The sequence below is a fragment of the Semicossyphus pulcher genome, unplaced genomic scaffold (genome assembly GCF_022749685.1).
Source record: "Semicossyphus pulcher isolate SPU_LCO1_2020_fin unplaced genomic scaffold, fSemPul1.0.p SCAF_5, whole genome shotgun sequence".
Taxonomy (NCBI): domain Eukaryota; kingdom Metazoa; phylum Chordata; class Actinopteri; order Labriformes; family Labridae; genus Semicossyphus; species Semicossyphus pulcher.
In genome coordinates, this window is record NW_027211726.1 from 11,189,310 (window position 1) to 11,203,920 (window position 14,611).

Below are 14,611 nucleotides of genomic sequence, written 5' to 3' on the forward strand. Positions count from 1 at the left end.
GGCTCGTCGTTTAAGCCTCTGCTAGATTTTGTTTGATTTATATTTTACAACAAACTGAAGATTATTTGCGCCTGTAATTTATTGGAAAATGACATTAAGTTTCGGGTTCGTGTAAAGATTTCCGCGGTGGTTAAGGCCATACCCGGGATATAAGTGTAAAAATAAACTAAAGAAAAGTGAGGACAAATTGTCTTTTATTATTTCCACCATAAGCTTTCTAATTGAATTAAAGTAGTGCGTCTATTGGCTATGGAGAGGGCTCGTGCCCCAGCATGCCTCTCCAAAAGCTCCTCCCCTCTCGCTTACAATCAGTTGGGTGTGCGGAGAACTACATCTTATAAGAGCCGCTGAACATCCCATGTCCAGCCCATAATCTGATCTGAAAAGCCGCAGGTGAGGAGCAGGTTGAACCTCCTTCCATCATTTTGTCAGGGAGGGAGGCGCGTGCAACAGAGACAGAAACGAGCAGGGCGCGCGGTGCTTGTGTGTCGCCTCCTCGGCTGAGATTCCCTCTCTGGACTCTTCTTTATTTATTGCAAGATTTAAAACAATGCAGTTAGAGAACATCCTTCCCAGCGCGAGCATCAATTTACCCAAAACCTTTTACAACCTCTCCTCGTCGGACAGTGCCAACAACAGCCCGAGGCCGTCATCGCAGCTCGAGTATCAAGAAGTGGACCGCACGGAATCAGAGTCCAGCGCGCCTAAGAAGTATCTGGGCAACGGGATGCTGGGTGAGGGAGAGGGGGACTCTTTCACTAAAACCGGGCCCGATGGGAGGAAAGGCTCCCCAGTGCTCGGTGAGGACGAGTTGACGAGCGCGCGGCGATACAACATAGACGAACTTGGCTCAGACAGATACTTCATCTCGTCGTCCCAGGCGAGCTCCGATATGGCGAGCCCCTGTTCCCTCTTCCCTTACGCAGGACAGACCGGGTCAGTGTACACCGGCTCCAGCAGCTCCAGGTACCCGGCTTCGCTTCATTACGGATCCGTCCTGCCGCCAACAGGCTTCTCCTCCTCGTCCGTGTGCACCGGCCGGAGCCAGTTTAGCAGCGGAGGGTATCAGTTCAGCCAGGGTCCGGGCTGTTTGTACCCGTCCTATCCGGGGACGGGGACGGGGATCGGCTCCATGTCTCTGCCGGGGTCTGCAGCCGGAGCCAGGGCGCAGGTCTATCTGTGCAACCGGCCTCTGTGGCTCAAGTTCCACCGACACCAGACCGAGATGATCATCACCAAGCAGGGCAGGTAAGCAGATGCGCGATCAGAGGCTCCAAAGGCCCGATAAAAACACAAGTCAGACATGTGCACAGTATGATTTTTTCGTTTTTATAATTTTAGTCGGTAAAAGAGAGGCCTTTTTTTAACACCTTTTACGCATGAGCAAAATTTTACGCACACGCTTCAAATCTTTGCGCATTGTTTTTGGACTTTAAATTGAAAGTTTTCGTTTCTGCTGAATTGTAAATCCAGAATTACACAACAAGCTTGAAATGACAGTTAGACAGTTAGAAATTAACATTTATTTCAGATGTCATATTTGCTATTATCATAACACGTGAAATCCTTCAGTGCCAAAGTTTGGTTTGACTTTTCTTTAATTTAGCCTGCTTTATATGCGCAGCTGTTTTTTATTATTATTCATGTTTACGTCTTTTTTTTTCTCAGACGGATGTTCCCATTCCTCAGTTTCAACATCACTGGACTCAACCTCACGGCCCATTACAACGTCTTTGTAGAAATTGTTTTGGCTGACCCGAATCACTGGCGCTTTCAGGGAGGAAAGTGGGTCACTTGTGGGAAAGCAGACAATAATATGCAAGGTGGGTGAGAGAAAGAAATGAGGATTTATCTGTCCAATAGTTCGCTTAAAAATAAATGATGCTGCATTTAGTTGGGACGATTTAAATACAATCTTGGTGTTTAGATCTTTTTGAAAATAAGAGTGAGATTTTCAAAATAAAATGTGTGACATGCTGCAATTTTGAGTGTTTTCAATGCATCAATTTAGCATCTGTAGAGTCATCTCCGGAACCAAATGTAAGAGTGAAATTGCTGGTTTAATATACATTTCAAAATAAATGCTACTCTAGAGGGCTATGAGTTAAAATACGTTTAAAAATTATTAATACGACGTAAAGTCAATGAAATAATTTAAAGGGAAACATTTTCAGCTTAAAAAAAATTATATTCCACTTAATTACATTAGCCTTTTTATACTACACTATATTCAATATTTATTGTATTAAAACGAAATTAATGAACGTTTTTAAATTAAATTAAATAGTATTTTCATAACACCCAAAGCTATTAGATTATTAAACTCATGATGAGATGCATTTATCATCAAATAAAAGTGTTAAACAAGCCGGATATGATTGTTTGCAGAGACCGAGGCTCTACTATTAATGTTCCCTTATAACTGACGAGGTACGCTGATGATTAAATGTGGTTTTTTTTCAATTTTCAGGCAACAAAATGTATGTTCATCCTGAGTCCCCGAACACCGGAGCTCACTGGATGAGGCAAGAAATCTCTTTTGGCAAGTTGAAGCTGACCAACAACAAAGGGGCCAACAACAACAACACACAGGTTAGAAACCCATGTCTGACTAATTCACCCGTTGCCAAGCGCACTATTTGTTTGTGATTTTTATGCATGCATAAGATATTTAATACCGAGTAGCGATTATATTTTTCATAGAGACTAATAGTACGTTTCTGCAGCTTGTGTGAGCGCTAAGTGTTGCACTTCTCACACCTTTCTCCTCTGCAGATGATAGTCTTGCAGTCGCTTCACAAATACCAACCGCGTCTGCACATTGTGGAGGTGACAGAAGACGGCGTGGAGGACATGAGCAACGAGGCCAGAACCCAGACCTTCACCTTCCCAGAGAACCAGTTTATAGCTGTCACTGCTTACCAGAACACAGACGTAAGCGTTCAGATCATACATTCTCAGTCTGATTTTAAAATGTATTTATGTACTAGAGATTAATATGAGCTTATCTTGAATTGCATGTATGAGGTGGCTCGTTACTTATGCAGCATTTCCTGTTTTTCTTTCAGATCACGCAGCTCAAGATAGATCACAACCCCTTCGCAAAAGGCTTCCGGGACAACTATGACTCGTACGTGTCTTACACTTTAAGCAGTGTGGTCAATCTGTTTGTTCTTGCGGTACATTATTTGATGCATGACTCTGAATTTTCTCTCATATGTTCTTTTTTGATGTCTTAAACAGGATGTACACGGCCCCAGAGAGCGACCGGCTGACCCCATCCCCTACAGACTCTCCCCGCTCCACCCAAATAGTGCCCGGCGCCCGCTACGCCATGCAGCCTTTCTTCCAGGACCAGTTTGTCAACAACCTGCCTCAGAACCGCTTCTACACCGGCGAACGGACCGTCCCCCAAACCAACAGCCTCCTCTCCCCGCAGAGCGAGGACGCCAGCGCCGCCGCCGCCGCCTCCGCCCAGCGCTGGTTCGTGCCCCCTGTCCAGCAGCCCGGCTCCAACAAGCTGGATCTCTCGTACGAGAATGACTACTCCACCAGCAGCCTGCTCTCCTACGGCATCAAACCTCTCTCCCTGCAGACGTCCCACGCCCTCAGCTACTACCCGGACTCGGCCTTCGCCTCCATGGCTGCGGGATGGGGCACCAGAAGCTCTTACCAGCGCAAGATGACCACAGGCCTGCCTTGGTCCCCTCGCCCGAGCCCCCCAGCCTTCCCCGAGGACCAGCTGGGGGTTACAAAAGACAAGCTGCCAGAGGAGAGCGCTCCACCGGTCTCCACCTGGATCGAGACGTCCCACTCGCTGAAATCAGTGGACTCTACTGATTCGGGCGTGTACTCAGTGGTGTGCAAGAGACGCAGAATGTCTCCCGGGGGCTCGAGCACGGAGAACTCTCCGACCATCAAGTGTGAGGACTTGACCACAGAAGAGTACAACAAGGACAACCCAAAAGGCATGGGTTATTATGCATTCTACACAAGCCCCTAAGACTGTATTTATTGAAACTCAAATCTAATTCTTTGGTTTTATTATTGAGTGCTCTCCATTCCTTGTTAATGTCTTTTTTCTCTTTTCTCTAAAGGTGCCAAAGCTTAGTGTTCTCCCCCCAAGCAAGCTGCACAAGGTTATTTTCCCAGGCCAGCCCCTCTCACATACCTGAGCAGAAACATGCATAGTGATTGTTGTTTTATGAAAAAGCATGTCCCCCCTTTTTTTATTCATTTATTTTAACACTTTTTTTAATTTTACAAATGTGAGTTTTATTTTTTATTATTTGCCCCCCTCCTGCGTATTTAAGTCAATTTCGTTGTACAGTATTCGTGCACTTTAGAATGTGATGTATCTTGTACAAATTGTCTTCATGGAAGTGTTATTAAATGGATAATAAAAACAGCTTTTCACAAAGCAGTGTCCAAATGTCTTTCTCGGTTTTATTCATACGTTATGGGATGAAAGACGGGCCAGTTACAGTTCTAAAAATCTAAACGTGCATATAAAAGGTACAACAGCTGCTTCTTGAACCGGAAATAACTGGATCGAATACATTGACAGCTGTCTTATGTGTAAGCATAGGGGGAAGTATAACCCTGCAGGATTAAATGGTGTGTTAAAGAGGTTATTATAGGGAGAATTAGGGCCTCTGTAATCGAGCCTCCTAATTGGTTGGTCATGTAGTATGAAAAAGAAATTGTGCCCTGCATCTGATGTTTTCCAAATAGGTGGGAGAGCAATAAGATAAAGCCTATTCATTCACATTTTTTAACCTTATTTTTTTAATAAGTGGAGATATTTTTAAGTCAGAAATTTCAGCTGAAGGGGCGCTGGTTTGGCTCGGTTGGTGGAGCAGGCGCCCCGTGTGCAGAGGCTGCAGTCCTCGACGCTCTGATCGCAGGTTAAATGTCGCCCTATCTTTCTATTCCCCACATTTCCTGTCTCTCTTCAGCTGTCCTATCCAGTAAAGCCCAAAAAAATAACCTTAAAAAAAAGAAATATCAGCTGAAATAATCTCCGGAAGCATCACTTAAAGATGGAAGCGTCTGCTGCATTACGTTGGCTATCCTGCTCTGATAATAAAGCTGTCATTTTACAACAGAATCATAGACATGACACATGATCAAGTGTCATCAATACAAGAAGTTCTGAGCACACGGTAATAAAAGATAAATTATAAGCGTGAAAGTCCTTTTGCTGTTTTAAGGCCACGGTCACAGCACTGAGCTCGTATTGTTTCAATTGAGGTCGATAAAAGAGGATGTTAGTGTCTTTAATATTTTTATTGACATTTTTGATCACAACATAACACACAAGTCAAGGACATGAAAGCATATCTTTTCATATCATCCACGCTTGATTGTTAAATGTAAGCTTTCCAGAAAGAGAAAAGGCACCAATAATATGCAGTTTAAATGCCATCGTAATGAATCCAAGTGTTGCAAAAGGGGGCCCTGAGATTGTTCCCATTCTCCATATGAATAACTAAAACCAGTTCATGCAACCACTTTCTGAAGCACGGTGGAGTTGGTGTCTTCCAGCCTTCCCATGTACAAGACAAAGTTGCACCATAATCAAAGACTAATGATTGAAATGTAAATGTTTATGATCAATCATATTGCTCATGGTGGATTCATGTTGGGTCCCTCTCTCTACATATTATATTCGTTTAATATCTGATGTCTAAAGTAGGCTTGTAGTTATAAAGCTGATTCTGATCATATGAAAAAAAGAGCACGGTCTACACTGGCTCTTTTTGCAAAGCGTCTTGAGATAACTTTGCTTGTGATTTGGCGCTATACAAATCAAATTTGATTGGTTATCGTGCAGATACCAGAATCTGAGGTTGAGCTTGTTTGGTCTTTTGTCGTAAGTGTGTGTTGATTTTATATTCTGGGAAACTTCTATAAATCTATAAAGAAAGACATATTCTAATCCTTCTCCTGTAAATAGAAAGTTCTCAGGACCTGTGGCGTCCATGCACAAAAGAGCTGCGCAATCCTCTCCAAGCTCCAAACAAGTGTAACAAGGTAACACCACAGCTCCCAACTCGAGCGAGCAAAGTGTGATTTAAATTAGAGATGTACGTGCGTTTACTTGCATGACACGACTCACAACGCGGACCCAAGTAGCACACAGAAGCACAAAGTCCTACTATCCCTTCTGTTGCTGCCATGGCGTTTTTCACACGTTCTAGCATTTATCGAAAGTAATGCAACGGCATGCGAGGGCCTGTGCACTCGGAAAATATGAAAACAGTCTAAATGAAAAATGGTCCGTCAAGCATCCAAATGAGGGCAATGTACAGCTCAACACCTCTATTTATATAGAGCATCTATGGCCTCTCCAAAAGTGGATTAGAGGAGATAAAATCCATGAAAAGAGAAGTCATAACATTCACACACACACACAAACACACGCGCGCGCTTGGCTCCTGTTCGCAGCACCTGTTTTTTTCCTCAGTGAAAATACTTCAATCCTCCCCCCATAAGAACCCCAATTTGAATTGATTTACATACTCGAATTCTAATTAATTCTGTTGTCAGACTCCTTGACAAAGTGAGGAGTCTGACTAACTCCAATTAACACCTCCTAACAAGGTAGAGAGCTTGATTGCCCTGGCCTCTCAGGAAAGCTGTAAGAAAAAAAAGGCTCTGGGGTGGGTGGGGTGGTGGGTGGTGGGGTTCGAGTCTGGAGAATAAAAACGTTTGCACTTGCGCGTGTCGGAAAATTATATTTCCCGAGCATCTGATGATGTTTTTCTTCTCCTTTTCATGTTGTCTTGACCTCTGCTCGTCTGTGTTTGAGGGGGGAGAACGGCTGTCAACATTGTGGGATAACTATAGCAGCTACAGGAAGTGGAAAAGACAGCTGCAGAGATGTGTTAGATATTGATATTTAAACAGGAGATTAAAACAGTGAGAATTTATGCACCTTTAACTTTTGAACCATAACTAGGAGGAAAAAGCAGATGCTGCAACCTTATTTTTCTAAGTTGAAATCCACAGTATAACTTTAAGGGTCATCTTAGGTCAAACACGTGGTGCTTTGTGATTTACAAATTTGCAAGAGCCAGTGTTTCACACATTAGAGATGGGACCTACTAACTCGAGTTTGTATGAGTCACTCACTGAAGAGAGTCAGGTTTTTGAGTCACTTAAAGGGCCAGTTCGCCCATTTTTAACCTCAGTCCTATCATGCTATTAAGGGGAGCTAATGCCATTATGGTAGGAAAAAAATGCATTTCCGCTCTGTGCCTTTGGAGGACGCTATCCGCTTCTTCAATGGGCCCTGGAAAACTTCCGCCAGACGACGTAAAACGCCCCATCTAGTGGAGGCCAGGGAGCTCGCTAAACTACACTTCCTCAATCTAGGACGCCGCCTCCGATGTCATGTCTCGTTCAAAATCGTCAGGTTTGAAATGTAGACTGCAGACCTGAAGATTTTTTAGACGCTCCACTGGTATATTCTTGTTGTATATCTAGTCTGTATCGCTCTGAGCCATTGCCTGCAGCGAACATGGTAGTATTTCACTCTAGCGTCTCTCGCTGGGCCGTTCCTTTTAGAGGGAGGGGTGCAATGCACGCTGGGTGTTGTAGGAATGTAGAATTGGTGAAACCACGAGCTGTTTGAACAACTTTCTCCACAGCTATGGCGCCAATTTCAAATATCATTGCTTCTATCGATTACAGAGAACACCAGCTAATATTGTCTAAACCTCTGCGCCAGGCTTGAAACACTCAACCGGTTTCAGAGCTGCCAGCTCAAGTTGACAGCTGAGTATAAAATTATCCAGTGAGTCACCGACTAGCAAGTCACAACTGCTTAACCAACTAGATGAGTTCTGCCCGCTCCTGGTGGGGGCTCCGCGGCGTGTTGGGAGAGCGGGTACCGAGTGAATGATTAAGTGAGTGACTCGTGTAACCCGAGTCAGACCTTCAGCTCAGGGCAGGGAGTGAGCTCCGGGCGCCGGACTGTGGGAGCGAGCACTGATTTGTAACAAGCACCAAAGTGGTTGTTTTTCTCACAGGGCTTATACGGTGGTCTCGCCTCAAATTCACAGTTAGCAGTGGCTAGTGGCGGGTAGGAGGGGTGAGTCAGTGAACGAGTTAGCGTAGATTAGGACCGAGTCAGTAAAAAGAGTCGTTCATTTTGAACGATTGACTCGTGACTCGCACATCACTATCACACGTATCACGGGAAATACTCCGCTTAAACTTTCTGTACACACAATTTCTTGAATTAAACTTTCCACATACTCCAGCACACACACTCGCAAACAAACCCAAGAAAAATATGCATGTTTTAAGAGTGCCACCACTGTCATCCAAAGTGCATCATCCTGTTTAAATGCCTTATTAGCGGCATGTTGGCCCTGAAATCTGGCACTGCAGAATCTAATGTCTGCCATCCTCCCACTGCAACAAAAAAAATCTCCTGTCAATAAAGTAGCAGGGACATCTATCTTGGATATAAACTACAAATATCCTCCACAGTCTCTCCCCTGCAGCTCTGCAAACATCCTCTCATCATTTATTTGATGGATCTTCCGCAGAAACACGTGAGCTCCCGACGGCTCGGAAACGCTAGCAACAAGTCAATAGATTCTTTCTCAACCGTTCATGCAAGAGGTGGAGTAATCAATAGACACCTCTGCGACATGCTTCCACGAATTCAGACCGTGTTGACTTAAAGGAGATATGCGCATTGGGATGAGGAATTGACTGTTGTGTGTTGTTAACATTGCAAACTACAATCCCGGTAATTGACTGAGCTTTGTCGCCGTGTCGGTAACACGAGGCCGAAGAGGACAGAGTGGAAGTTTGTAGAATTTAGAGCAACTTTTTTTTTTATATATATATATATGCAGGAGCGGTTGCATGTCTGTGCCCTTCCCTCAGGCCGTCCACGTTGAGAGTTCATGTAAGAAAGGCCAAGCAGGCTATTGAGACATTGTAGCCAAGGAGGGCTGACATCTAAACCCAGATGAAGGCCTGAGGCTGTTTCCTCACCTTCAGTCACACACTATTACTGCTCTCACTGGCTAAATGCAGCCACAGGCACGCTCGTGTGTCTGGGTCAATATTTTTTAGACGCCCCCTTTCAAAAAAAGTAACCTATAGACCAGCCAGACTGATTATGTCTCCTCTTCACACTATATTTCCCCTTTTGATGTGTTGATAAATGTCACCTCTGCTAAATGATAAAGAAGCCAGTTAGCATTACAGGAGATTGTTTCCTCGGGGACGTTTGAGTCTCATAAGGCCACTCATGTATTTAACGGTGATCTACTTAATCGCATTTATTTTACATGCACTTTGGATGCTTTTTGAGTTTAATGTCATTAGTCAATTTGAGTTAGAGCTATTCTTTATAATTGTGTTTGAGTTTCCTTACAGGCCCAAACCAAAGCCTGGTCCAGAGAGTAGCATTTTGTTGCACCTCCCTCAGGGATAGCTGTATTATGAGCATATGTTCTTTGTATTATTAAGTGGAGGTCATGGCCATAATGATGCTGACAAAGGCTCTCCTTTTAGCTCTCCCCAGGTGTCAATGTATACAACACAATGCTTTATTTAGCCTCCTCCTCTGGACCTGGTTAATCAGCAGTTAAAGGGGATGGAGAGGCTGCAGCAGTGTAATGCTCACAAGTTTGTTGGAGTGAGACCCTGGTGTGAGATGAGTCTCAAGTTAGCGGGGCCACAACTGTTTGCAGAAGGGCGTTGAGTGTTGGCAGAGAGTGCGGAGGTGAGAGGAACCGCAGGCGTGGAGGGGCCTCATGTCGGTGCCCTCAGACGGCGTGTGCAGCGCAGGAAAAAGGCCCTGACTCGCTGGTGCATGGATAACATCAGGGAGAGTATCCCGCAGCTAAGCTGCACTTAACAGCACATTGATTTCAAACCACCGTGTTCCCTCTGGAGGGCAGTGGGACGCACCTCAACAGGCCGGACCCCCCCTTTCCCTTCTTTCCCCCTTCCCACCTTCCTCGTCTGGCCACCATTTACAATCTACCCCTCCCATCATCTACCCCGCTCTGGGTCGATTTGGGTACACCATGCTGGTCATTGGCCTCTACCCCCCCCCTCCCTCCTCTGATTGTCTCCGAGGAGCTGGACAGGATTCAGGGGCACTGAAGCTCCCGCAAGACCCTGCATGGTCTTGAGAGCAAATGTTTTGGGTAGGGCATGCAGAGGCAGCCGCGTGGAACAGATCTGTGGTCAAAATCAATGCATTGGCACTTTGATGGAGCGCTCCAACAGATGTGGGAATTTCACATTCTCCTCTTTCTCTCCTGGCACCATCAGAAGGCCTCGCTGCTGGAGAAAAACAACAGCCTCGAAACCTTCTGGGAGAGTGGGACTCTTAATTTCCGCAGCTTCTGGGACAAAACACGACACAGTCAATATTCATTTGGTGGTACATGTTTCACTCACTAATGTGTCACCTCTTGCTGCTCCAAGCTGAATGACAAATATCTGCGTAACCTGTGCACAGATTCTATAAATCCTGCAGCTGATATTACCCTTCTTTCGTTATTCTTCCACTACATTCACTTCCGTCCAACTCTTCTTCCTGCGTTTTCTTTGTTCAAAGAGCAAACTTTCTTTATCATCATCACCACACTTCTGCGTGTCTTTAAGCGAGTCCCAGCACAGGTGGATGCCAGTGTGGCGCGTCTTCCACTTGTCTAACTTCTGACTCATCTCCCAGCTGCATTATGCGGATGCATGTTTCAGGAGCAGTACACAGCACTCTTCTTTGTGCGTTAATGGGCTCTCAGCATCTTTAAGACTCAGGGTACAATTAAGAGGTGATAGTTTGATCTCCCACCTCGCAGTTCTATTTCTGAGCCGCCGCGTGATTATGCCGGAGGTTGATGGGTGGGTGAGGAACAGGCTCTATTTAAAGGAAGATACCCATGAACTCTCCTGGAAGAACAGACTTGTTTGGCTGATTGCACCTGTCTGATTAGTATTCTAATTGTATTGAAACTCACTTTGGTTAAGTTTATGTCGGGATTTTGTGCCTAATGCAGGTGACAAAGGGTATAATTTCTATTTTTTTTTTTGGTAAACCTAAAGATCAGAAAGAAAGATTGTCCTTCATTTGCTTTCTAGTCTAGGCCATTAAAGGTAAATGCAAAGTGTGCATTTTGTATCTACATCAACTTGTCGTACCTTCTTTAAATCTGAGGCTCAAAATGCATTCTTCCATCCAAAGCTTTGTCTCTGGTATATAAAGCATATTTCTAATGGTTTAACAAGTCAGTTAAGAGTCTTGCTTATAACAATCCAATTGTCAATTTCCCTCCACACGTTGTACGGTCTAAATGACCACGAATAAAAAACCCCAGAAAGACCTCAAAAGAATGAATTAAATGTACTTAAATCTGGCAACCAACTGCTATCTTGCATGACCAGAGAGAAAAGGTTGATACAGCACTGCCATCTGCTGGTGGAAATTACTCATTACACTGTTTTATTATCTTTTAAAATATGACATACAAAGGTGGTTTTATGTAGCCTAAAACAAACGTATGTCATGACTGTAAGGTGATATGAAGGATTTAATTAAAATTATGTGCAAATCTTCTTTAATACTTACTTTGGTAAGTATTAAAATTAGCAATGAATAAGAGTATGTACAAGCGATATTAAATAGTATATCCCAGATTAATCTTTTATAAATTGTTGTATTGGATTTTTTTTTGTGTTTGTTGCTGAAACACATCTATAAAAAGCAACTTATATTTTCAATGATATTTGAGGGGTTTTTTTTGTCGTTCTCTAATTTTACACTGTATTTTCTGGCTCTATAATTTCCTTCATGATTAAAAAAAGTTCTATCTTATCTCATCTTATTGTTTTATAGTGTTTTAAGTCAGTTACAGAAAAAGTGGTGGATCCCTTTCAATTATTTTTTGAATTATGGTGGTGGCTACTTTGGCTTAAGCTACATTTCCATTACGGATTGGCCTTTGCGGAGCATTAAAAGTTAAAGAAAAGTCGGATGTTATTTGAAATATATGGAATAGGCTTATCTGCCTGTTCTTAGTTGTCATTTGCACGTATTTATGCCAAAATACAAACCTAATATACCGGCTACATACATAAGTTTAATAGCATCGTTTTAATTGATATTCTATAAAACCTGCGTCTCTATAAATGTAGGACTTCAGTTTAGATTCAAGTTTTATGTATTTTCAAAGTTCCAGTCAGTCAAACTAACGGAATGATAGGAAGCTAGTCATCCCAGCAGGGTTAAAAAAACACAAAACAAAAAAAAGCCCGCTTGGGGACTTTGAGTAGACAGAGAAATAGACCCGCCCTAATCGTTACGTTCTTAGATTTGATTGGCCGGGAACGCCGGCTATACTACGCCTATTGGCAATCAATTTCTGTCAATCATTTTAGAGGCGTATCTTCACAGCGTCGTTAAGGAAAGCACAGCCAGTCGTCACAGTTCAGAGAAGTGTCACCCGGCCCGGTCTCGTCAACATATTAGCCGGCAAATAAAAAAAAAGAAGTGAACATTGTGCATAAAACCGGCGGCTGGTGAAATGGACGAACCTTCGGAACAAATGAGACCCCTCTTGAGAACAGTAAGTACCCGCCCCAAACAGTTAACCGCTGGCCCACTATCATGTTTGTATGGCTCTTTGTCCGTGTTTGCCCCTTGTTTGCCAAGCAGCCGTGGAAGTACTAGGGATGCTTGGGAGTCAGCTTTAGTGAGGCACCATCCGGCTGCTATTGTTAGCCGGCTTTCTACTTTTTGACACGTGGCATGGATACAACTTATGTTCAGGTCTCTTGTTGAAGTCTGAGAAAGCGTGTATTCAAATATTCTTTTTAAGGAAATTTGTTTTCCTGCACAGTTTTTAAGAGTTTAGCTCCCCTACGTTAGTTTTCAGATAGTACTTGCGAACGTTAGTGAATTAGCCGAGAGCGAGCAGAGTCTAGGCAGTTCAGTGACGTAATTAACGTCCTTAACTGTAATTCAATTAAAAGATGTCCCGTTATATTTCAAGTCTGGACAAAAGAGTTTGTTCAAGCAGTTTAATAATAAAACGTACAGCTGACTAATATTTTAAGGCTTTGTGTTGCTTAAGTAACTCTTAACTGTTTACAATGCCTGTAATAACAAACGTCATAGCTATGTATCAGCTTAGTAGCCTTTCCCTCTCACGTTCAACAGGTTCACTCTTCATTTATTGATAATGTGTGTGAAGTTGATAAGATCTGCTGGTGCATTTACAGAAATAAATTGCATATCAAATGCGCCTAAAATAGACCGGCTTTCTTGTGTGACATTTCCAAGTCAGGAAATGCTGCTAACTTTACTGTGGAAGCTGGAGAGGAAAAATAGACATGGAAGTGGAAGAGATATTATTTTGCACCACACTAGGTAACGTCTACCAAACTGTCTACCAAACTGTTTTGAATGTGACGTCAGAGAGTTGTGGCTGAGACTTAAGAGACCCACATCCTGTCTGTTGGGTGTTACTTTACAGTCACAGATGGAAAGACAAGCACCAAAGCAGGTTCACAAGCCCCAAAAAGAAACTGGTTACAGTGCTAAGTTTAAAATGCATGCTGACTTCCTGACATCAATGCTAGTGTAGGGTTGTCCACTACTATGTTTGTGTGTGTGTATGCCGAAGTGTGTGTGCATGCATGGACATGTGCTTGCATCTGATGAAACTTGACCCCTTGCTGCCCAATGAAAAGCCAGATAGCTGTACTCCTTCCCCCAAGCACGGAGGTCAGTGCATTCACTGAGACACAGGACCCTTTATGCAGAGGTTCAACTGCTCGTTGCCTAATAATGGACAAATTAACTATTAACCCATGAAGATAGACACCCGAAAGAAAATGCCATTCCGGACTTTGAGTTGGGCATTCAGCTAGCGTGTGCATGCTTTGAAAAACATGAATATAGTTTCAACGAAGAGTCTTTGCTATTTTCAGGCTTGCTGGTTGACAAATACTATTTGTAGGTGTCTTTAAAAATGCCAATTTGAAAGTGAAACATTGCTGTCATTGACCTAAGAAATGGGGTTTACAGTCGTAGCAAGAAAAAACATGCTATGTAGTGTCATGAATTGGACGTTGTTCTGCTGCCTTCAGGCCAATGATGATCAAATCAAGCTGTGTTTGTGTCCTTTTACAAAGACCTACTTAGCTTTGACCTGGATAAGTATTACCACAGTTTGTAAGGATGTTTTTGCGACCTAAAAACAGAAGGATTTTATTAGGGAGTTTCTTATCCAGCTATGTTTAACTTTGAAGCTATGAATGTTTAGTGGTCAATTATGTACCCATTGCTCCCACAGTTCACTGGATTGTTTGGCTTCAACAAACTGCTGGGCTAACTTTGAATGGTATCCATGGGCAGAAAAAAACCTAAAAGAAGGGTACTTTTGATTCTGTACCTAACAGTAATGTATGAAAACAAAACCACTAGGCCAAAACATCCTATTGGTACTGTGGTTAAGTTAATACAGTGTTAAATTATTGATATACTTTGTCAGTAAACACAAACCTTCTGTCATTGAAACCATGAACTCTGTTTCTGACTGTACTAGTTTAACTACAGTGTGAGCTT

General features: G+C 43.2%; 2 protein-coding genes across 6 annotated transcripts in view; both read left to right on the forward strand.

Moving 5' to 3' along the window:
• The first annotated feature begins 387 nt into the window (after window positions 1-387).
• On the forward strand, window positions 388-4,426 carry eomesa (eomesodermin homolog a). Of its 2 annotated transcripts, XM_069680929.1 has the most exons (7): window positions 388-1,248; window positions 1,669-1,823; window positions 2,471-2,592; window positions 2,776-2,934; window positions 3,069-3,130; window positions 3,244-3,968; window positions 4,098-4,426. In XM_069680929.1, exons 1-7 carry the CDS (start codon window positions 551-553, stop codon window positions 4,109-4,111), a joined length of 1,935 nt encoding a protein of 644 aa, XP_069537030.1. In that variant the 5' UTR covers window positions 388-550; the 3' UTR covers window positions 4,112-4,426. The 2 variants fall into 2 exon arrangements, with proteins under 2 accessions (XP_069537030.1, XP_069537029.1); XM_069680928.1 differs by having other exon boundaries at window positions 3,244-4,426.
• Window positions 4,427-12,479: 8,053 nt separating this feature from the next.
• The window catches only part of LOC138608357 (sodium bicarbonate cotransporter 3-like), a 43,751-nt gene continuing 41,619 nt past the window's right edge, over window positions 12,480-14,611 (forward strand). For all 4 annotated transcript variants that reach the window (XM_069680927.1, XM_069680925.1, XM_069680924.1 and 1 more), the window contains exon 1: window positions 12,480-12,608. In XM_069680927.1, the coding sequence (XP_069537028.1) occupies window positions 12,567-12,608 (42 nt within the window). In that variant the 5' untranslated portion in view covers window positions 12,480-12,566. The remainder of the gene's footprint in view (window positions 12,609-14,611) is intronic.